Source organism: Miscanthus floridulus, chromosome 6 (genome assembly GCF_019320115.1).
Source record: "Miscanthus floridulus cultivar M001 chromosome 6, ASM1932011v1, whole genome shotgun sequence".
Classification (NCBI taxonomy): domain Eukaryota; kingdom Viridiplantae; phylum Streptophyta; class Magnoliopsida; order Poales; family Poaceae; genus Miscanthus; species Miscanthus floridulus.
The window spans coordinates 134,967,439-134,991,373 of record NC_089585.1 but is presented as its reverse complement, the minus strand read 5'-3'; the positions used below and the strand labels follow the sequence as shown (position 1 = coordinate 134,991,373).

Here is a 23,935-nt window from a genome sequence, read left to right as displayed (position 1 = left end):
ACGGACGTGTTCTAAAAAAAACAACTAGTGCCGGTGAAATGCAATCATGATTGATGACCTTGCGAAATCGTTTTTCCCCTAAACTAAAGTAGAATGAAAAATATATATCCAAAAAAAGGTATGGCCGTGCGTGCTATGTGCATGCATCGATCACCCGTACGTGCTATGTTGGGATCGTCGTCAAGCGACGTACTACGTTTTGTCAAAAGTAAGCTAAGAGACTTTGGTCAAAAGTGGTGGTAAAAGTTAAAGACTATCGCATGCGTACATAAAAGGAACGCTACGAGACCTGTATGATGGCGACGCGGAGGACGTCGCCGCGGAGGCCGACGGCGATGGAGCCGATGGCCATGGCGGCTGGCCCGAGCGCGAACTTGAGCACGAGGCCCAGCGCCGCGAAGCTGGGCCCGCACGCCAGCACCTTCTCCTGCTGCGCCATGAACAACCCTGCAGCGTCATGCGATGCAAACAAAAACGACCTCATCAGAAAGTTGTCAGTTAGTCACCAGTCACTATACGTGGCTGGGTAAAAAACTAAAAACACTTTTCCCTTTCTTTTACTCCTATACGTAACGGCATCCATGCGGCAAACAGAATTTATGCCTTTCGTTTGTTCGGTTCCTGTTTATTTAGGGGATTATTATATTCCTTGTATTATGGCGGCGATTATCGAATAGAATATATGTATTGTTGACTAGAGTACTGGATACGAGAATTAATCGAAATGAGTGGGAATAACAAGTCACTCAAGAGAACTAGGGTACATGCACTTATGGTGGAGACTAACCATGCATTTTTGCATTATTAGCTAGCATAGATATAGTTTGTTGCATGCCTGACCCAAAAATAACTCTCAGGCCTTGTTTGGATCTTTAGAATTGAATTCATTTTAATAATCATAATTTAAACATAAATTAATTAAGCTAATACAGTTGTATATGAATTATATTTGTATATTATTGTTGGCTATATGAGAGAGATACGTATGTGTTGCATTTCTACCGTAAGGGGGTGAGTTAAAGAGCATGTTATAAGTTACAAAGTAGAATCATAGGATGATAATCTATAAAATCAATTTCTATCTCGCACCCTATGAATTTGAGATAGGCTTATATATGAACTTTGGAAAGTGGTGGAATATCAAATTCCAAGTCAAATAGCCTAATTTATTAAGTAGATTTTAATTTCTTCAAATGAAAGGATCCAAACGGCCCCTCACAGCAATATCAATACTCCTACAGTACACACTGCTAGCTAGATTAGCTTGCTGCTAATGCTTGCAACGTAAATTAATTTTCACTCAGTGCTATTTTTCAATATGTAGTAAGATCTTCGGAGACAGGCAGAACATGTTAAATGTACTTGCTGAAAAGATTGGCAAATTAATTAATCTAGTAAAATTAAATCGTGTGTGTTCACGTTTTTTTTTTGCTATGCACAGTGTTCGTATGCACACATGTAGATATACAAATATCTGGGGCTAGCTTCTCAGGAGACAGAAATTACTTACCAACATGGCCATTCCTGTGCCCGACTTTGAGCAACTTTTTTACAATTTAGCCATTTTTTGAAAGTTTCTCACAAATAGATCCCTGGTGGAAAGAATTCAGAAAATGGACTCTTAGCTCGGTGCCATTGATGCTGACGCCGAGGTAGACGCCAGCGTCTCTGGCGCCGAGCTCCTGGGAACGGTGGATGACCTGCCAGAGGGCTCGGGCCGTAGATCTTGTCGCCGAGCTCGGCACCAAGGTGAATGGCGCTGAGCCTTTAATGCCTATTGGGTCCGCGCCTTTCCTCTCTTCTTCTCCCTCTCTCGCCCTAGGATAGCCGAGCTCCGCCGCCCGCGCCCTTGCCTCCACCGCCCGTCCTCGCCCGCGCGCCCAGCGGACGGCCCACGCCCCTTGGCTGCGCCGCCGCCCGTGCCGCGCCGTTGCCACTACTGCTACTGCTGCTATACAAAGCAGTCGAGAGTATAGAACACACACCACAACGTGTGAAGCAAAGAAAAGGAAGAACAAGAAATCTGTCCAGCTTTTGCGACACTAAAATTGGTTATCTTCAAGTCGGCAATTAGTGACTCAAACGTGGTTGGATTAGCCCCAAACTTGGTGATCTCATTCCTTGCTTAGGACTCTTCAATGTCTTAAGTTGGTTTGAGTATTGGTTGAGTAAAACATCAGATTTGAGAGATATCTTGTCGGCTCAGTTTGCTACCATTTTAGAACACAACAGTTTTGGTAGATGAATTGTGGATGGTCAAACGGTGTTCGGTTGAGTTGAATTTTGGTGAGTAGTTAGAGGACCCATGGATCTACATGCCCACCAAAATTTGTGCATATTGGAGTAGTAGTTTGTGAGATATGAATAGAAAACAAAATGGTACGGAATCTGCAATTTCACTGTGACTGCGATCATCCTTTGCATTAGACGGCTGTGTTTGTAATTCATGCCAAGAAATTACAACTTGTAGGTGTATTGTTGTTAGACAACCCTCCATACCCTTAAGAAGACTAATTGCACCCCTATGTGCCTTGCTTTTGCCCTCTTAGATCAGCAATGCGTGAGTAGTCAAGGTGTTCTAGAAGTCAAATTGTGCCCTTGCAATTCGAAAGTAATTGGAAAGGTGTCAAACCATAGATTTTTGGATTATGGTTTTTGAGATATTGATTGGCCTAAGAATGGAAGCCTCGACATCAAATATAGTTTAAGAAAGCTGGTTTTGCCATGATGCAAGTCAACCCAACTTGCTGTGCAATGGCACCACGAAGGCAAATTGTACTTAACCTGCTTGGTAGTGAACTAGTCCCTAGTTTTGTGATTACTTGCAACTTGTGTTGCCCTCCAAGCCTCGCTAACATCTTTCTGCATCAATGGTTCTCTAATGCTGACATGCCTTTGGTGTCTTCCATGTGTTTTACCCAAGAGGTTGCCTCAGATACAACTCAGATAACTGTTGTTGCTTGGATACGAGAATTCCCTTAAACAATGGTCGTCGTAAACGCTGAGTCAACAGAGTTAGCTATCATGTTCACCGCTCACTCAACAGACTCGAGTAATATAGTATTGTTATCAGAGAAAGAGCACTGCACATATGGAACATTATGTAGCTTTCCATCAGTTGACATATGAGTGAGTGCACCGTTACAACCAGTTTGGACATTGGTTAACTAGCTTCTCATACCCTCAAAGGATGTTACCCCGTCTATGATCACATCCTTTACGAGAAGTTGTGCTCAAGCCACTTTAGTAGAGAACTGCTTTTCAAACCTTGGGAGCAAATATAGCACCATTGCAAGGAATATTCGTCAACCGACTGCGATCTAGTGCAAAGTCCATAAGTTCTGTGCTATATCCATTAGGGAAGTAAATGTTACAAGTATTTAGTCTACGCTTGAATCACTCTTCATACATCGAGGACGAAGTACGTAGGACAATGCTATATTGGATTCCTCCCAATGTAACAATGCTTTATGGACGTCAACGAAGGAAATTCTTCAGACAACAACTTACGACGAAGAGAAAGTATCAAAAAGTGTCGTGACAAATTAGCCTCTCTGATACTCCGAAGTTAAATAGCCTAATGCTATCACTGATGTTGGAAACTAGATGACACGTTTCTCTTCCCTTAAAGGTCTTTCGCACTAAATCTCGGGACGCGATTCCTTTAAGGGGGGAGGGCTGTAACACCCCAGGTGCTTGTCACCAGTTAAGCTATGGGTTTGAGCTCAAACATGACAGATTAAGTGACGATGAAGATGTCAAGGTCAAACCTTTGGAAATGAGCCCCAACCTAAACTCGGATATTGCACCCTTGCTTTACATATAGGCCCTTTTCAGGATATATGCTTTGCTGGTGTTATTGGAATATCTTCATGTGTCTCACATCAATATCCATCTATATTGATCGCTGGAAAAGTTTTATGAAGTTTGGAATCAAAAAGTCACATGAAATGATAAGTTATATCTTTATTGGAATGACTTTACTAAGTGCTTGAATTGCACTATTAAGTGAATGGAAATGTAGGTCATCAACCAAACCTTGCAACCTTGCCCAAATGACTCTAGATGAACTCTACAACAAAAGTCATGAAATGTTCATGTTGGGCAAATGCCAAGAAAATGCTCCAATGGATCAAAAAGGATAATCTAAGCTTTATCGTGATCCTACTTTGGTCAAAGTAGAACTGTAGGTTTTATACAAGTTTTGAAGCTGGACATTAAATAAAAGTTGAAGCTCATGTTATGTAGAAGAAACTTTGTTTTTGGAATATACCATGGATCGTCTCGGAACCAAGTCTAGCAGTGGCTCAAAGTTGGAACCTGCTGCTGATTTCAGCACTTAGAAATATTCTAAGTCTAGAAATTCATCGACCTCGGCATTGGCGTCTCGCGTTCTCCAAAATTCGTTAAGCATCTCAAGTTGACCCCAAAATAAAAGTTGGAGCTAAGTTCATGGAGAAGATCATGTAAAAGGATGGCACTCGTTTTACCTTGTTATGACCCTCAATTTTGGAGTTTGTTAATCGTTGTCAATGCACTGATAATGCCGCTTTGGAGATTAAATTACCCACGGTTATGTTGCTCAAATGACTGGAGTAGCTTAATGAAAAATGTAGAGCAGGCCGAGGTGAACAAACTTCATTTTTGGCCCAAGGTATGATTCGGCCTGGATGTGGCCCAAATCGGCTCCCCACCTCACCCACACCGACGCTCGCCACGTGCTCGACGGTTTGCCTGCGTGGCCGCCATGCACCAAGTGCGCTCCGCCATGGCCGACGCGCATCCCACCTCAGTGCCGCACGCCTCCTTGTGCCCTGCTCCTCCATAACGCGCGCCAGGGCTGCCCCATGCTTTCCCCACTCGCTTTGCCGCTCCCTTCCTCGTGTGCCGCTAGCGCCCAGCGCCAGGGCCACCATGGTCGGCTGGCCAAACTTGCTGCCGTAGTGTCCTTGCTGCCCCGGGCTCCTTTGTGTTCCCTCGCGTGTGCCACTGGCTCCGCCAACCTCTCCTTGTTCTCGTGCGCTCCTTCGTCGAGCCCACCTAGGCTAGGAGGCTGAAGGACCACCGCCGCCACCACTGCATGCCGCCACCGTGCGTGGCTAGTGAAGCACGGTCTGTCTCCTAGCCATCCGTGGCAACCTTTGGGTGCGAATGGACCTCCTGGTGCTTCCCCACCATTCCCCCGCCACCGCCGGCCCTTCTCCGGCCGCCACCGGCCAATTCCACGGCGTCCTCTGTTTCTACCTCGTGTGGAGGACCTCGGGCTCAAATTCGAGTAAAGGGGAGGGCCTAAGTGCATAACCACTTACTCATATGAATAGTGCCATTGAGGACCTTTTTTGTAGGAAATTTGCTGAAGTTTGGAAATTCATAGTAATTCATAGGAAATTCGTAAAATAGCAAATGAGGACTTTTTTGAATCCTTGTGAAATTGTCTATGCATTAGATCTATAATATGGCATGTTTTAGTTTAAATATTTTGCGGTAAAAATATATTTGTGCAGTAAGGTTGTAATGCTAGTTGAATTTGTTATTTTCCATAACTGCAGATCTAGGGCTCCAAATGAAGTGAAATTTTTGTGGCATGCTACCCATGTGATAGTTGATGTGTGGTAAAAAATTCATGAGTATTGGATGAAGTATGAGTGAGTTATTGGTTTATCTCGCTCTGACATGATTTCTTGCAATAGCAAATTGTCTTTTTCGTAGAGGCAGCTATACTTAAGCAAATGGTATGAAATTTGTACAGTAGACTATTGAGAGGATATATGAGCTACTGTAATTTTTGTAGAATTTATTGTGCATTTTTTGTATATGTTCATAAATACACCTTGATGTCTAAATAAATTAAGAAATGCTTTAAGAAAATTTATTTAGAGGTGAGCACCATGCTTTCTGGTGTTCTTTAGTCATGTGTGAAATGTTGGTAAAGTTGGTTTTTCCCAATTATGTGCTTGCAACATAAGTTAACAATTATTTTCTTGCCGATGTGGTTTATGGACAGATCTGGGAACTTAGCAAAGTTCTTCATGATAATGTGCTTTGTTGTGAAACTTGTTTATACAAAAGTTGTAGATAATTCATGTATCTAGCTTCTGTTAAAATTTGGTGGTATTTGGTCTTGTGGTTTGTGAGTTATGCCTGTTTAAAGTTGGGTTTCAGAAATGGCTGCTCTCTGTCAATTGTGGACCAGTTTCTGTAAATATAAAATTTCGACCCACTTAACTTGAGAATCATGCTAAGATGATTGAAGATGAATTGTAGAAAATTCCATAAGATTTTCAGAATGTCTTGTTGCATGGCTATTAGATTTGTATAACTCTAGTTATGATCCAAACATGAAGCTGTTATTTCCAGTCCTAAAATAGACATATGCTAGTTGTGGTTGTTTACTCCATGTGTTGCTAAGTGTGGCTTATGCCCTTGTTGATGGTCAAGTTATGATACTTGTGACCTTGTTAAACTTGTGTCATGCTTGATGTGCTTGCTCTCTATAGTTAGTTGTGTGATGTTAGTTAAATAGCTACTGGTGTCTATGTCTTGCATAATCTTGTGTTTGTCTTGAATGCTTATGTGATGCATCTTGTGTTACCATTCATCACCTTCATACACATGCATCTTGCATCTCATTTAGGTATGCTAGATGAACCACGTGAAGGATGTGATGTGGAGTCGAACCCGAAGAAGGTGTATGGTGGACCTATCCAGAAGGTGGAAGGAGCAAGGAGAGGACTTACCCGAGTGCATGGATCATCAACCTAGTTCATTCGAACGAGGCAAGCCCCGAAGCATTCTAAGTCTCCTACTTTATAAAGGCAATTCTTTCTATATATGAGTTTATATATTATTGCATTAAGTTGTAGAAGTTGATTTAAACCATTGATGCATTTATTACTATCCTTGCCTACCTTATTACCTTATTACCCTGTTAGGTCGGGATTGAATAACTGCTTAGCCTTGCTTAGACCAGTAGCGATCGGTGATATCCATTCATCTACATTTATAGGTGGTTACTGGAAGAATTTAGCTATGTAAAGAATGATATCCTAGAATTAACCATGTGTGATGGGTAATTGGAGACTGGACGGAAAAAGTTGGAGGCAACCAGACAGGGTTCTGGGGTGCTGTAAGTTTCTGTCTGTGTCGATTAAGGACCGATCGTTGCTCATCCCTCTTATCATGTTGAACGCATGCCTCACATTTAGCTAGCCAAATAAAGTACCTTTCGACCGCGAAGCTAGTGACACTATTTGAGCCAGGATAAACTTGGATTGGCAGACTGGTGCTGAAGGGGGTATGATAGGGACGCGAAGAGTGAGCCCAAGGTGCGTCCTGGCAGTCGGGCGGTCCCTGGGTAGTGCGGTCCCGGACTGTTATCCCGTGGCTACTGGGAAAGTGTCATTGATGATCTGTAGCTCACTTGATCGGTGAGTGTGGTTTGTGTGAGGAATAAATCACTAGCTGGTTAGGAATCGATTCGAATCACCATCGCTCCTAGATAGTGAGCACTTGACTTGAGCTACGACATCGTAGTAATTATGATGGAACACTTATGGTTATCTGAATGGTATGGGATATGCTAAATCTAAGTTGGTAACTGGATGTTATTGGTTAATCAAGTGATTGCTATAGTATAGATGCTTACCTAGATGGATAGGTCATAATAAAGATGATGCAAAGTATTTAAAATGGTTTCTTCATGATAGCTTATGCTTTTCGCAAACGAGTCAGCTAGCCCACTAAAGAAAGCCTTGCATAATCCTTGGTGTCGCTTTATTTCTGGTTTATGATGGGTAAGTCTAGCTGAGTACATTCGAGTACTCAGGGTTTATCCCACCATATTGCAGGTGGAGTTCTCGGCCTGTTGAAGATGGTGGCTTACCACCGGTGGGCTCGGTGATTCCATAGTTACTTCTCATCTATATGCTTTTGTCGGATGATGTCATTTATGCTAGCAATGTATTTGGAACATATATTAATGTAATCTTTTGAAAGCTATGTTGTTTTCACTAATCGGTTTTGAAACCCAACCTTGTACTATTATTTGTGAACCTATTTGTAATATTATTTCCGCTGCAACCCTGTGTATGTGATGTGTATTTACTTAATCACGCGATCTTGGTTGTGATGTTGATTTACCAAGGTCTTTTAGGACACTCGGCGGAACTACCAGGTTTATATAAGTGAAAGTATGCGCCTGTCAACGTGTTAGCGGGACAGCCATACTTGATCTTGTATAAATTAGGCGGTTCTGTCACAGCTGGTATCAGAGCAAGATTAAGCATAATACTGTCATGTACGTCATTTTAAAAACAAAGTTTTGGTTCTAAAAAACCTATTTTGACTAAAACTTTAGCTATAGGCAAATTTGTCAAAACTTATTTGTAAAACTATACTAGCGACATCCTCCTTTATGCCTAGTTAAGGACTATTAGGTGGCTATCTAAGTACTAACATGGTGGTTTTTACTTTCATCATCCATATGGCGTGCTATTGTATGGATGTCATTCGCTTGAATGGTAATATATGGATCAATTGCCTCTACGCCTAGGTAAGTGTGAGTTGTGAGAGCATGACCGTCCAACTATCAGTCTAGGGGAGAGTTAGCTATGGTTACTGGAATATTTACATGTTACACATATGTATATATGAAGGTACTTAATTGTGGGTATATCTGTTGGATAGCTATGGATACTAAAGTATATATATCTGGGGATGTATATATAGAGAGTATCTTAGTTTACTGCTTTCATTGTGTGCTTATTTATCTCTTGTGGGGATGGGCTGCAATGAATTTGCCTGCAAGTACGCTAACCATGAATGTGTAGATTGAATGTAGCTGACGACTAGCTATATATCGAGAGAGTACATGTTATGCCACCGACCTAGAACGTGATTGCCACCTTAGGCTAGCAATTCTATGTGGACGAATAGGGCGAGCATGCATCATGATTGTGCTTGTGCATAAATATGCTTCCCTCACCTTGTTCTAATACTAAGTAACTTATAATCAATGTGATGTTACTATCTTCCCTGTGTGAAGCTAGACAAGATGTCTTGTCCTATGCTGCTTGAATAGCTATGCTTGGAGATAGTGTGTGATTAGCTCGTCTTGTATGTTTGCTTCCAAATGAAATAGATGACAAGTTAATAGTTAACAAAAAGTTCACCCCTTTAAAAACCAAATTGCTAAATGTAAGTAAAACTTGTTTTGTAGAGATATCCACCTACTCAGTAAAAAGGAAACAAAAGATAACAGTGCATTACCATCATGTGTTACATGATATGTGTAGTGGTGTTGCTATAGGTGACTGCTTGTTATGTATGAGCTATGTGCTTAGTAATAGTCGCTTAAGCTAATCGGGTTGAGTATATTCGAAATGCTTGCTTAAGACCATGATGTAGGCGTGGATGCTCGTTATCTAGGTAGTGATGTAGTTGTCACCCTTTTGTCCTCGGTAAGCATATGAGTGTGGAAGAGCGCTATCCTGGAGCAACGTCCAAGTTTTGGTAATCTCATGGTTGTTGTCTCCCATTAAGTTCTCTCTTAGGAGCCTGAGCCTATATATGTGGTTGCTAGCCTTGAACATTGCATTACGAAGACCTTTATCCATGCCTTTGCTTGACCTTAGGCCCAAGCTTAATTCCCTTGAATGCTTGCTTGTGTTGTGGTTGTCCTGCTCCTATGTGGGAGGACCTTGCTCAAAAATCCTTGTCGGACTTCATTGCTCCTTCTCCTATAGATGATCTGGTGCAACGCTAATCACTATCTATCCTGGCTTTGGAACCTTTTCCTCACAGATCATGTCATTGCTTTATCAACGGAATCCCTCGTTAGTGCAATGGCTCTATCCCTCGAATCTCGTGTATTTTGTCTCCAACTCTTTCAAGTCTCTAGATGTTTATCAGTCTTGATCTCATGTTATTACTCAACAAGACCAAATCTCATGTTAATCTTTATCTGGTTATCACTTTGGTGGACACGAGGTGTATATGGAAATTAGGCAAGAAGTCTCCTGCTCAGTTGTCTTTGGCAATTAAGCTATGTTCTCTTGCACTGTGTTTTGATCTTTAGATCGCCTCCTTGTTGATTCCTAACCTTGTGACTATCCTTGTTTGCTATCCCTCTTTTGCACAATGCTTGTTCTTACAATCTAATTGGTGCCACTAGAAATTTCACTTTGGTTGTCCGTTCAGTAATGGTGTTACGATTAACATTCTATGGTGCCACGATGAAACCAAGAGCCTCCTGTGGGCGCGCACACAAGGTTGTGCTGCTCGGCACGTGCTGGTATCAGGGTTGCTAGTCATGATCCATTATGAAATGATAGCTGATGTGATATTTTCTTGTGATCCTTTCTTGGTTATCTCCCCATATCTTATCAGAAGATCAAATCTATTAGGACCATATGTAGTAGAGCTTCCTTTTGAAGTCACAAAAAGGATAACCTTTGAAGAACTGGTCACCGACATAAACATTAACTAACTATAAGAGGTGGTAGACAAGTGACTCCACTTGGTTGTCCCAGTATTGACGTCCGTCACCTAGTGAACAACTTATGTCATCATTGTTGAATCAGAAAGGCACACAACAATTAATGTTGGACAAGTTGTTAGTCAGATAAGAATCGAATGTCACATTATGATTATGACCTAGCTATCCAAGTCTTGATTATTATGTGCATACTGATCGCACAGTCGAGATCAACAATCTCTAGTGTGACCCCTTTTCGGCTGACTTCAATGGCGACCATCGGTTTATGCTTCGACCACAATTCTTATTGTCAAGAGTGAAGATTTGGGACCTTTTTAGTGTTGAGAGCCAATTGATTAGTTACTAGTAGGAAGCTTAACCTCTGGCTAGGTGACAACCTTTTGCTAATTATGAAGGCCAGATCTCACAGAATAATGTTAAGCAAACGAATAGCAAAGCCGGTCATCGATGCTAGTACTGCTTCCTTCTCCAAGCTCTATGTTGTCAAGCCAAGTCCATCTTGGACAATCACACAGATAGTGCAGGATGCTATATCAGCTAAGTAAAGAGCTAGAGAAAGCACATTCCTAGTTTCGGCTAACATCGTTATGTATATGGTGCTATCAAAGGATTGTTCTGGATTCTATTGGATGAGGCACAGAAGGATAATAAGAGACGTTCCATTATCTTTGTAGGACTATCACTCCATGTGAAGTATGCTTTGTGTCTCGAAAACATAGCCACAAGTCCAATGCTTGTGCGTCATCAAGTTGGTGTCTAAATCAAACGATTTAAGTTGTTTCTGAGAACCACATATGGAAAACCTTAGTCTACATCCTTAGAGAAAAAGAGCTACTACTACTGCTATACAAAGCAGTCGAGAGTATAGAACACACACCACAACGTGTGAAGCAAAGAAAAGGAAGAACAAGAAATCTGTCCTAGCTTTTGCGACACTAAAATTGGTTATCTTCAAGTCGGCAATTAGTGACTCAAACGTGGTTGGATTAGCCCCAAACTTGGTGATCTCATTCCTTGCTTAGGACTCTTCAATGTCTTAAGTTGGTTTGAGTATTGGTTGAGTAAAACATCAGATTTGAGAGATATCTTGTCGGCTCAGTTTGCTACCATTTTAGAACACAACAGTTTTGGTAGATGAATTGTGGATGGTCAAACGGTGTTCGGTTGAGTTGAATTTTGGTGAGTAGTTAGAGGACCCATGGATCTACATGCCCACCAAAATTTGTGCATATTGGAGTAGTAGTTTGTGAGATATGAATAGAAAACAAAATGGTACGGAATCTGCAATTTCACTGTGACTGCGATCATCCTTTGCATTAGACGGCTGTGTTTGTAATTCATGCCAAGAAATTACAACTTGTAGGTGTATTGTTGTTAGACAACCCTCCATACCCTTGAGAAGACTAATTGCACCCCTATGTGCCTTGCTTTTGCCCTCTTAGATCAGCAATGCGTGAGTAGTCAAGGTGTTCTAGAAGTCAAATTGTGCTCTTGCAATTCGAAAGTAATTGGAAAGGTGTCAAACCATAGATTTTTGGATTATGGTTTTTGAGATATTGATTGGCCTAAGAATGGAAGCCTCGACATCAAATATAGTTTAAGAAAGCTGGTTTTGCCACTGATGCAAGTCAACCCAACTTGCTGTGCAATGGCACCACGAAGGCAAATTGTACTTAACCTGCTTGGTAGTGAACTAGTCCCTAGTTTTGTGATTACTTGCAACTTGTGTTGCCCTCCAAGCCTCGCTAACATCTTTCTGCATCAATGGTTCTCTAATGCTGACATGCCTTTGGTGTCTTCCATGTGTTTTACCCAAGAGGTTGCCTCAGATACAACTCAGATAACTGTTGTTGCTTGGATACGAGAATTCCCTTAAACAATGGTCGTCGTAAACGCTGAGTCAACAGAGTTAGCTATCATGTTCACCGCTCACTCAACAGACTCGAGTAATATAGTATTGTTATCAGAGAAAGAGCACTGCACATATGGAACATTATGTAGCTTTCCATCAGTTGACATATGAGTGAGTGCACCGCTACAACCAGTTTGGACATTGGTTAACTAGCTTCTCATACCCTCAAAGGATGTTACCCCATCTATGATCACATCCTTTACGAGAAGTTGTGCTCAAGCCACTTTAGTAGAGAACTGCTTTTCAAACCTTGGGAGCAAATATAGCACCATTGCAAGGAATATCCGTCAACCGACTACGATCTAGTGCAAAGTCCATAAATTCTGTGCTATATCCATTAGGGAAGTAAATGTTACAAGTATTTAGTCTACGCTTGAATCACTCTTTGTACATCGAGGACGAAGTACGTAGGACAGTGCTATATTGGATTCCTCCCAATGTAACAATGCTTTATGGACTGTCAACGAAGGAAATTCTTCAGACAACAACTTACGACGAAGAGAAAGTATCAGAAAGTGTCTTGACAAATTAGCCTCTCTGATACTCTGAAGTTAAATAGCCTAATGCTATCACTGATGTTGGAAACTAGATGACACGTTTCTCTTCCCTTAAAGGTCTTTCGCACTGAATCTCGGGACGCGATTCCGTTAAGGGGGGAGGGCTGTAACACCCCTAGGTGCTTATCACCAGTTAAGCTATGGGTTTGAGCTCAAACATGACAGATTAAGTGACGATGAAGAGGTCAAGGTCAAACCTTTGGAAATGAGCCCCAACCTAAACTCGGATATTGCACCCTTGCTTTACATATAGGCCCTTTTCAGGATATATGCTTGGCTGGTGTTATTGGAATATCTTCATGTGTCTCACATCAATATCCATCTATATTGATCGCTGGAAAAGTTTTATGAAGTTTGGAATCAAAAAGTCACATGAAATGATAAGTTATATCCTTATTGGAATGACTTTACTAAGTGCTTGAATTGCACTATTAAGTGAATGGAAATGTAGGTCATCAACCAAACCTTGCAACCTTGCCCAAATGACTCTAGATGAACTCTACAACAAAAGTCATGAAATGTTCATGTTGGGCAAATGCCAAGAAAATGCTCCAATGGATCAAAAAGGATAATCTAAGCTTTATCGTGATCCTACTTTGGTCAAAGTAGAACTATAGGTTTTATACAAGTTTTGAAGTTGGACATTAAATAAAAGTTGAAGCTCATGTTATGTAGAAGAAACTTTGTTTTTGGAGTATACCATGGATCGGCTCAGAACCAAGTCTAGCAGTGGCTCAAAGTTGGAACCTGCTGCTGATTTCAGCACTTAGAAATATTCTAAGTCTAGAAATTCATGGACCTCGGCATTGGCGTCTCACGTTCTCCTGAAATTCGTTAAGCATCTCAAGTTGACCCCAAAATAAAAGTTGGAGCTAAGTTCATGGAGAAGATCATGTAAAAGGATGGCACTCGTTTGACCTTGTTATGACCCTCAATTTTGGAGTTTGTTAATCGCTGTCAATGTACTAACAATGCCACTTTGGAGATTAAATTATCCACGGTTATGTTGCTCAAATGACTAGAGTGCCTTAATGAAAAATGTAGAGCAGGCCAAGGTGAACAAACTTCATTTTTGGCCCAAGGCCTGATTTGGCCTGGATGTGGCCCAAATCAGCTCCCCACCTCGCCCACACCGACGCTCGCCACATGCTCGATGACTTGCCTGCGTGGCCGCAATGCACCAAGTGCGCTCTGCCATGGCCGACGCGCGTCCCACCTTAGTGCCGCACGCCTCCTTGCGCCCTGCTCCACCATAACGCGCGCCAGGGCTGCCCCATGCTTTCTCCACTCGCTTTGCCGCTCCCTTCCTCGCGTGCTGCTAGCGCCCAGCGCTGGGGCCGCTATGGCCGGCTAGCCAAACTTGCCGCCACAGCGTCCCTGCTGCCCCAGGCTCCTTTGTGTTTCCTCGTGTGTGCCACTGGCTCCGCCAACCTCTCCTCATTCTCGTGCGCTCCTTCGTCGAGCCCACCTAGGCCAGGAGGCCGGAGGACCACCGCCGCCACCGCTGCATGCCACCACCGTGCATGGCCAGTGAAGCACGGTCTGTCTCCCGGCCATCTATGGCAACCTTTGGGTGCAAATGGACCTCCTAGTGCTTCCCCACCATTCCCCCTGCCACCGCCGGCCCTTCTCCGGCCGCCACCGCTGCCATTCCATGGCGTCCTCTGTTTCTACCTCGCGTGGAGGACCTCGGGCTCAAATTCGAGTAAAGGGGAGGGCCTAAGTGCATAACCACTTACTCATATGAATAGTGCCGTTGAGGACCTTTTTTTGCAGGAAATTTGCTGAAGTTTGGAAATTCATAGTAATTCATAGGAAATTCGTAAAATAGCAAATGAGGACTTTTTGGAATCCTTGTGAAATTGTCTATGCATTAGATCTATAATATGACATGTTTTAGTTTAAATATTTTGCGGTAAAAATATATTTGTGCAGTAAGGTTGTAATGCTAGTTGAATTTGTTATTTTCCATAACTACAGATCTAGGGCTCCAAATGAAGTGAAATTTTTGTGGCATGCTACTCATGTGATAGTTGATGTGTGGTAAAAAATTCATGAGTATTGGATGAAGTATGAGTGAGTTATTGGTTTATCTCGCTCTGACATGATTTCTTGCAATAGCAAATTGTCTTTTTCGTAGAGGAAGCTATACTTATGCAAATGGTATGAAATTTGTACAGTAGACTATTGAGAGGATATATGAGCTACTGTAATTTTTGTAGAATTTATTGTGCATTTTTTGTATATGTTCATAAATACACCTTGATGTCTAAATAAATTAAGAAATGCTTTAAGAAAATTTATTTAGAGGTGAGCACCATGCTTTCTGGTGTTCTTTAGTCATGTGTGAAATGTTGGTAAAGTTGGTTTTTCCCAATTATGTGCTTTGCAACATAAGTTAACAATTATTTTCTTGCCGATGTGGTTTATGGATAGATCTGGGAACTTAGCAAAGTTCTTCATGATAATGTGCTTTGTTGTGAAACTTGTTTATACAAAAGTTGTAGATAATTCATGTATCTAGCTTCTGTTAAAATTTGGTGGTATTTGGTCTTGTGGTTTGTGAGTTATGCCTGTTTAAAGTTGGGTTTCAGAAATGGCTGCTCTCTATCAATTGTGGACCAGTTTCTAGTAAATATAAAATTTCGACCCACTTAACTTGAGAATCATGCTAAGATGATTGAAGATGAATTGTATAAAATTCCATAAGCTTTTCAGAATGTCTTGTTGCATGGCTATTGGATTTGTATAACTCTAGTTATGATCCAAACATGAAGCTGTTGTTTCCAGTCCTAAAATAGACATATGCTAGTTGTGGTTGTTTACTCCATGTGTTGCTAAGTGTGGCTTATGCCCTTGTTGATGGTCAAGTTATGATACTTGTGACCTTGTTAAACTTATGTCATGCTTGATGTGCTTGCTCTCTATAGTTAGTTGTGTGATGTTAGTTAAATAGCTACTGGTGTCTATGTCTTGCATAATCTTATGTTTGTCTTGAATGCTTATGTGATGCATCTTGTGTTACCATTCATCACCTTCATACACATGCATCTTGCATCTCATTTAGGTACGCTAGATGAACCACGTGAAGGATGTGATGTGGAGCCGAATCCAACGACGGTGTATGGTGGACCTATCCAGAAGGTGGAAGGAGCAAGGAGAGGACTTGCCTGAGTGCGTGGATCATCAACCTAGTTCGTTTGAACGAGACAAGCCCTGGAGCATTCTAAGTCTCCTACTTTATAAAGGCAATTCTTTCTATATATGAGTTTATATATTGTTGCATTAAGTTGTAGGAGTTGATTAAAACCGTTGATGCATTTATTACTATCCTTACCTACCTTATTACCCTGTTAGGTCAGGATTCGAATAACTGCTTAGCCTTGCTTAGACCGGTAGCGATCGGTGATATCCGGTCACCTACATTTATAGGTGGTACTGGAAGAATTTAGCTATGGAAAGAATGATATCCTAGAATTAACCATGTGTGATGGGTAATTGGAGACCTGGATGGAAAAAGTTAGAGGCAACCAGATAGGGTTCTGGGGTGCTGTTAGTTTCCGTCTGTGTCGATTAAAGACCGATCATTGCTCATCCCTCTTGTCATGTTGAACGCATGCCTCACATTTAGCTAGCTGAATAAAGTACCTTTTGACCGCGAAGCTAGTGATACTATTCAAGCCGGAATAAACTTGGATTGGCAGACTGGTGCTGAAGGGGGTATGACGGGGACGCGAAGAGTGAGCCCAAGGTGCGTCCTAGCAGTTGGGCAGTCCCTAGGTAGTGCGGTCCCGGACTCTTATCCCGTGGCTACTTGGAAAGTGTCATTAGTGATCTGTAGCTCACTTGATCGATGAGTGTGGTTTGTGTGAGGAATAAATCACCAGCTGGTTAGGAATCGATTCGAATCGTCATCGCTCCGGGATAGTGAGCACTTGACTCGAGCTACAGCATCGTAATAATTATGATGGAACATTGATGGTTATCTGGATGATATGGGATATGCTAAATCTAAGTTGGTAACTAGATGTTATTGGTTAATCAAGTGATTGCTATAGTATAGGTGCTTACCTAGATGGATAGGTCATAATAAAGATGATGCAAAGTACTTAAAATGGTTTCTTCATGATAGCTTATGCTTTTCGCAAACAAGTTAGCTAGCCCACTAAAGAAAGCCTTGCATAATCCTTGGTGTGGCTTTATTTCTGGTTTATGACGGGTAAGTCTAGCTGAGTACATTTGAGTACTCAAGGTTTATCCCACCATGTTGTAGGTGGAGTTCTCGGCCTGTTGAAGATGGTGGCTTACCGCCGGTGGGCTCGGTGATTCCATAGTTACTTCTCATCTATATGCTTTTGTCGGATGATGTCATTTATGCTAGCAATGTATTTGGAGCATATATTAATGTAATCTTTTAAAAGCTATGTTGTTTTCACTAATCGGTTTTGAAACCCAACCTTGTACTATTATTTGTGAACCCATTTGTAATATTATTTCCGCTGCAACCCTGTGTATGTGATGCGTATTTGCTTAATCACGCGATCTTGGTTGTGATGTTGATTTACTGAGGTCTTTCGGGACACTCGACGGACTACCAGGTTTATATAAGTGAAAGTATGCGCGTGTCAATGTGTTAGCGGGGACATCCGTACTTGATCTTGTATAAATTGGGCGGTTCTGTCACAGTAGCGAGCGTGGAAGATGATATATGGGGACTAGGAGGATGGGTATGAGCAGCTGCCAGTTCTTTTCAATGCAATTAAAGCGGTGAATCCATGCATGCATTATGAGTACATCCTAAAACCTAATGCATGGAAGGATGGGAGGCAGATATTCTTCCGTGCCTTCTGGTGCTTCCCTCAGTGTGTCGAGGCCTTTAGGCACTGTCATCCCATCTTCTCCATTGATGGTACGTTCTTGATTGGCAAATACTAGGGCACACTTCTTATAGTCATATCCTGTGACACGAACAACAAGTTGGTTCCTTTAGCATTTGCTTTGGTTGAGAAGGAGAACAATGACAGTTGGAGATGGTTCTTGAGGCTAGTCCGGATATACGTGGTTGGGCCTATTAGGGAGGTTGGCGTCATATCTGATAGGCATCAGGGCATACTTAATGTCGTGCGAGAGTAGATAGAGGGGTAGGCACCTTTGCATCATTGTTGGTGTACTCGACACCTTGCCAAGAATCTACTATGGAAGGATGGTGTCAAGGGTAACTTTGATCTATTCTAGGAGGCTGCTCGATAGCTTGAGGACAAGTACTTTAAGGAAAAGTTGGAGCAGGTCAGAACTGCATCAAATGCAGAAGGCAGACAATGGCTCACAGGTTTGATGAGGGATTTGGAGAAATGGACGAGAGATCATGACGTCGGTGGATGGAGGTACGAGTTTCAGTGCAACAACATGGCAGAGTCATTCAATAAGTTGCTATTGGGGATACGTGGTATGCCCGTGAATGCAATTGTTCAATTCACCTTCTATAAGCTTGTTGCCTGATTCAACAATAGACACGCCCATGCATTGTAGTTGCGGAGTGGTGGAGAGATATGGGCTCCGAAACCAAAGGCACACCTAGAGAAGGCAAGAGAAAGGGTTGGCACACATGAGGTTGCATGCTTTGACCACGCCACAAGGACTTATCAGGTCAAGCATAGGGGTGGTACAACGTCCGATGGTGAGGTCTGAGAGTCAAGGATACATGTGGTTTTCCTCCAAGATTTCAAGTGCACTTGTGGTAAACCAAGGCAGTACCACTTTCTATGTTCTCATTTGGTGGCAGCAGCTAGGCATCACAACTATAATATCGAGAGGAGGATACCTCATAAGTTCAGTGTCGACACGCTTGTGCACACATGGAGCCCCCGCTTTGTGCCTTTTTGGGACCCTGGAGAGTGGCCTCCATATGATGGGCCGAAGTACATTGCGGATCCAGCTTACCGTTGGAACAAGCGTGGATCAAGGTAGAGGATGAGACATAGGATGGTTACGGATTAGATACCCAGAAGAACAAGGCGTGAGAGAGGAACTCTATTTGTTACTGACCCCGAGCAGTACGAGTGCGGCAAGTGCGGTAGACTTGGCCACAATTCACGAAGTTGCCATTGGCAGATTAGTGAGGTGCGACTATTGGTTCATTTTATTATTTTATATTTGTCATCTTCATTTAATTAATTATGCATGTCTCTTTTTGTGCTTGTATTTGTGTCAATTACTTATACATTTGTAAGTTCATGTTTCATTGTATATTGAAATTCTAATTCATTCACTTTTTTGTAGGATAGAGCAATTCCACCTGCTCGACCCGACATACAAGGCAACCCACCGAGGACGTCTCATAGCGCTGGGGTAGGTAACAATCTATAAGTTTTGTTCAAAATTTGGTGAACGTACATGTGTTCGTGAAGTAACAGGAGACTATGTTTTATTCGATGCAGGACCTTCCGCTCCTTTGTCCTAGAACCCACAGTGGGTTCTTGGACATACGGTACGACGACAGGTACACACCTTTCCAGCAAAGAGCTGGCCTATATGTCATCTCTTTTTAGGTTCATCGTGGGTTGCCCAAGTTCAACTCAGCGGCCATAACTGTGTTGGTTGACAGGTATTAAATTGAATCATTGCCTCTATTCATGGCCATTTGTTCATGCGATTGACTTTTTGACAATTAATATTGCTTTGTCTTCAATATAGGTGGCATCCGAAGACTCAGCTTCCACCTACCTTGTGGCATGTTCCTCGCTGCAACCAATCCCTTCATGTATAAAATGCAATCAGTTAGCAACGTAATTATATTACATTTAAAATCAGGCAACAAAAAAGGCTTTCAAGCACTCACTGGCATATAATGTAGCAACATGCTCGTTCAAGACCTGCATCTATACTCTTATCTCCTCCCTTGCCTCATTCCTTGCCCTCTCCTCCTCTAACGTCATTTGCCTCTCCAATCCCTATTTGTTAAGCCCAACATCGATCGGGTTACAAATACCGCGCTGTCTAGCAAACTCACGCATCTTTTCTTTGTGATGTTTAACGAATAGGTTGACATAGTCAGGTCCATATCCCCTCTTCCATGCAATTAGTTGTCTCTTCTTTAGTTCATCCAAGAACTTAGCTTGACCATCATAATATTCCCACTTGCATTTTCTAGTGCTCTGTTCAAAAAAATATTATATCATATATGTCTTAGCAAAAGAAACAAAATACGATTCCATGTTTACCACAAAAATAACGAACCTCATCATAATCATATGGCCGCAATAATGGCCTATTCCAAGCTCCGAAGGGACTAGGCCATAGTTGGATTTAACACCACATTCGCACATGACAGGAGGTGCTTTGTAGATTAACCTTTCTTTCTTCTTTTCCTTAACCCTCCACGGTTCTTCCGTCTATTGGTTCTTAGGACCATACAACCATTCCTTGAAATGACACTTTGCCATTGAAAACACCTAAATAATGAGACATTAGTACATGAACACATATAGCTCAAGATTTGAACACATACACTTTGCACTTACTTCATGCTTGTTTGGACACATAAACTCCAACGTATTCTCAGGGTTTATCATAGCTCGATCTCCGTAATCACACAAAGGAGGTTCCTTGAGTCGTCTAACTACGGTTAGGTGCTTCTCCTTAGCCATCATTGGCGGAGGGTTAGGGGGGTGGAACCCACCGCTTGAAGTGCTCACGTGGATGTCTCCCTCTAAACCAATCATTGAAAAGGAGGTACCTAGGATCAAACTTGTCTGCACCGTTGATCCACTGAAAGAAAAAGCACCTCTCATGGTCCTACACAACGAGATTCCAACAAAATATTAGTATCATACTTACACAAATAAAGAAAAAGGATAGTGGAAACAATTTCTTATATTAAAACGACTGCATGTGTAGAAGCAACGCGCCGGTGTGTCTGGATGTTTCGATTGAAAAACATGGGCCGGGAAACCACAGTCACAGTTAGGGATAGGAAGGTCAGGAGGGATGGGGCATCTTTGCTAGACGCGTCGGGGTATAATTCTCGAGGACGACCCCATTTTCACCAAAACTTCTCCCGAAACATTTCTTGCATCTAACAAAATGGATGTAATTTAACAAACATAAATCAAAACATCACAAATAAATATTAATGAGAACCATAACTACAATACAACCAATTTCGTTCTAAGAAACAAAATCAGTTAACATTAAACCCTAAACCTAGGGTTTCCCATTTGATGCACAAAAATGAACCCATAACATAACTACATACGCCTAGGTTTGCTAGCTTTTTCCACTCATTGGCATCATCCAACGGTTGTATAATATATATATTGAGGGATGCAATGAAACCTTAAGTGATGACGATTCTTAGGTTGAAAAATCCAACTAATATATACCGAATCGATGCAAAAAAAACTAGGAGGGGAGCGAGGATACCTTGCTCTCGAAGATCTATGGATTAAATCAAGGTTTTCAAGGTCCAATATGCCGATTCGTGAGGTAGGGTGAAGTGGGGAGAGAAAAAACCCGAGCGAGAGAGAAGAGGAAGAACGCTCGGGCAGGAAGGTTGGGCCGAGGTTAAATGCAGGAAGCTCGACGCCAGTCACTATGACGCTAAGTTCGGCGCTGTAAACCTTGGCACCGAGCTCTACGCCCGAGTGACTGGCACCGAGCTCCCTGCCATGTCATCCACCATGTCGAGGAGCTCGGCGCCGAATTCGTGAAGAGGCCGACTTCGGTTTGCAAGCATCGTATGTGACAACTTGCACGAAACCTCCTCAAATTTTTATCACAGCCTCCACATATGATATCTTGACATCTTTACAAGTTTCATAATTTTTGAACTTCGTTTGCTTTTTATAGAATTTAAAAACAACTTGACCACAAGTTCGTGGTCATGTTTCGTGAACAAGATATTCGAAATTGGTGGTCTGTTCCTGGATACGGCCTCACATTATACTAAATAACATGAATATCATTTTTCCATTCATTTTTTTCATTATTTGAATGACTAGCAGTTATAATTTGAATTATCTAAGAAAATTCAATTAAATGAAATAAATTAAAGAAATATAGAAAAAGTCCAAGAAATGTGCCACATTGGAACATGGAGTAACAGGTATTGTCTGAGGACTATAGAAAAAGTTTGGAGGTCAAAAGTGAAAAAATATATGGTTTGCCGAGTGTCAAAAAATGACACTCGGCAAAGGAGCATCTTTGCCGAGTGTTAGGAGAAGACACTCGGCAAAGGAGCCTCTTTGCCGAGTGTCAGGACCTATCGAACTCGGCAAAGAATTTAAAAAAATTGAAAAAAACCCTCTTTGTCGAGTGCCAGTCCGGGTGGTACTCGGCAAAGAATTTTAAAAAAAATAAAAACCCCTCTCAGCCGAGTGCTAGTCCGGGTGGCACTCGACAAAGAATTTTAAAAAAGTTTTTTTAAAAAAAAACCTCTTTGCCGAGTGCCTGGCCAGGTGGCACTCGTCAAAGAATTAAAAAATTAAAAAAAAACTTTACCGAGTGCCAGATCGGGGGCACTCGGCAAAGAGGGGATTTAACCTCCCGGCCTAGCTGGCCCACACACACCATACACATGCACACACCCACGCCCGCGCCAGCGCCGCCGCCACCACCCCTACTGGAGCCAACGCCGCGCTGCCCGCGCCCGCGTCGCCGGACGAGGAGAAAGAGAGGATGAGGAGGAGAGGAGGAAGAAGGAGGAAGAGAAGGAGGAGGAGGAAGAAGGAGGAAGGAGGAGGCACTAGCCCCAGCTGCGCCCGCATCGCCATCACCCCCACCCGTGCTGCCCCCCACGTCGCGCCGCCGGAGGAGGAGGTGAAAGAGAGGAGGAGGAGAGGAGGAAGAAGGAGGAAGAGAAGGAGGAGGAGGAAGAAGGAGGAAGGAGGAAGGAGGAAGAAGAAGGAGGCGCCAGCCCTGCTGCCGCCCCCGCCCACACCCGCACCATCCCCGGAGCTTCCCTAACCGTCGCCTTGTCCACCGGTGCCCTAGCCCCTTCACCACCACCGCCCTACGATGCCCACTAGGTATGCCCTACCATCGTCGTCGTCATCATAGTATTACTAGTAGTTGCGGTAGTAGTAGTGGTAGAGTAGCAGTGGAGGTAGTCGTAGGAGTGGTTGTGACATTGTTATATATATGTGGTTAGATATAATCTTGTGCATGTCGGCCATCGTGCCGTTGGTTTTCTTATAGGTTTTAGAAACCTCACCGTGCAGGGGAGGTGCTGCCAAAATTTTGTATTGATAGTTTTATGTTTCTTTTTTGTAGAGAAGAGTCCGTCGGAGCGGAGCTAGAGTACCTCGACGACCTCAATCGCCTTCCTCGCCACTGCGGGTCTACCTGCATCACGTCGCCTTGCCACTACACCGACCCACCATGGCCCCGCTAGCCTAACTCCATCGCCACCCTAGGTATAACCCCTCTTTCCGTATCATGATCGTAGATCATGTAACCCAGTTAGGCATCTCCCGTTCGAAAGAGATACAGTTAGAAATATGCAGATATTTCCATATCTAAAACTGTATCTATTTTGAATTGTCCATGTTTTTTCGACAGCCCACGGATATGTAGGTGGGGTTAGTTTCCATGGTCTGCTCCGATCTAAGACAGAGTTTCAGCATCATCTCCCTGTTATTCTCCAGATACATACTCTCCCTGGCAGGACGTGTATTTGGAGAACAATAGGGAGGTGCTGCTGAAATTCTGTCTCGGATAGGAGTAGAGCATGGAAACTAACCCCACCTACGCATCCTCGCATGAGATTAGGACCTATCCTCACCTATTAGATAGTAGGAATGTCGTGTAGATGCAATTGATGTTTATATTACTCGTCGCTATATATGTTAGAGGATGGAGGACCGTGAGTGGATGTACACGGGCTGCGCAAGTCAGGGTCAGGTCACCAATGAATGGATCGACAAGACCGATGCTTTCTTAGAACGGGCATTTGGCGTGGCTGCTAAAGGAGTG

At 42.6% G+C, this 23,935-nt stretch overlaps 1 protein-coding gene across 1 annotated transcript; it reads right to left on the bottom strand.

Moving 5' to 3' along the window:
* Positions 1-280: 280 nt before the first annotated feature.
* LOC136461296 (probable auxin efflux carrier component 5c) lies at positions 281-22,734 on the bottom strand. The gene is made up of 3 exons (XM_066460648.1): positions 22,549-22,734; positions 19,688-19,718; positions 281-447 (listed from the first exon to the last, which is right to left on the bottom strand). The coding sequence occupies exons 1-3, from the start codon at positions 22,732-22,734 to the stop codon at positions 281-283; spliced, it is 384 nt and encodes a 127-aa protein (XP_066316745.1).
* Between the last annotated feature and the right edge of the window lie 1,201 nt (positions 22,735-23,935).

Excerpts from the sequence above, each read along its gene's own strand:
- LOC136461296 (XM_066460648.1), bottom strand. The coding sequence starts at position 22,734 with ATGGCGATGCGGGCGCAGCTGGGGCTAGTGCCTCCTCCTTCCTCCTTC. Across the intron at positions 19,719-22,548 it reads CGGCGCTGGCGCGGGCGTGG|GGATTGGTTGCAGCGAGGAA; the intron begins GTGTGTGCATGT and ends TTATACATGAAG. Across the intron at positions 448-19,687 it reads AGCGAGGAACATGCCACAAG|GGTTGTTCATGGCGCAGCAG; the intron begins GTAGGTGGAAGC and ends ATGACGCTGCAG.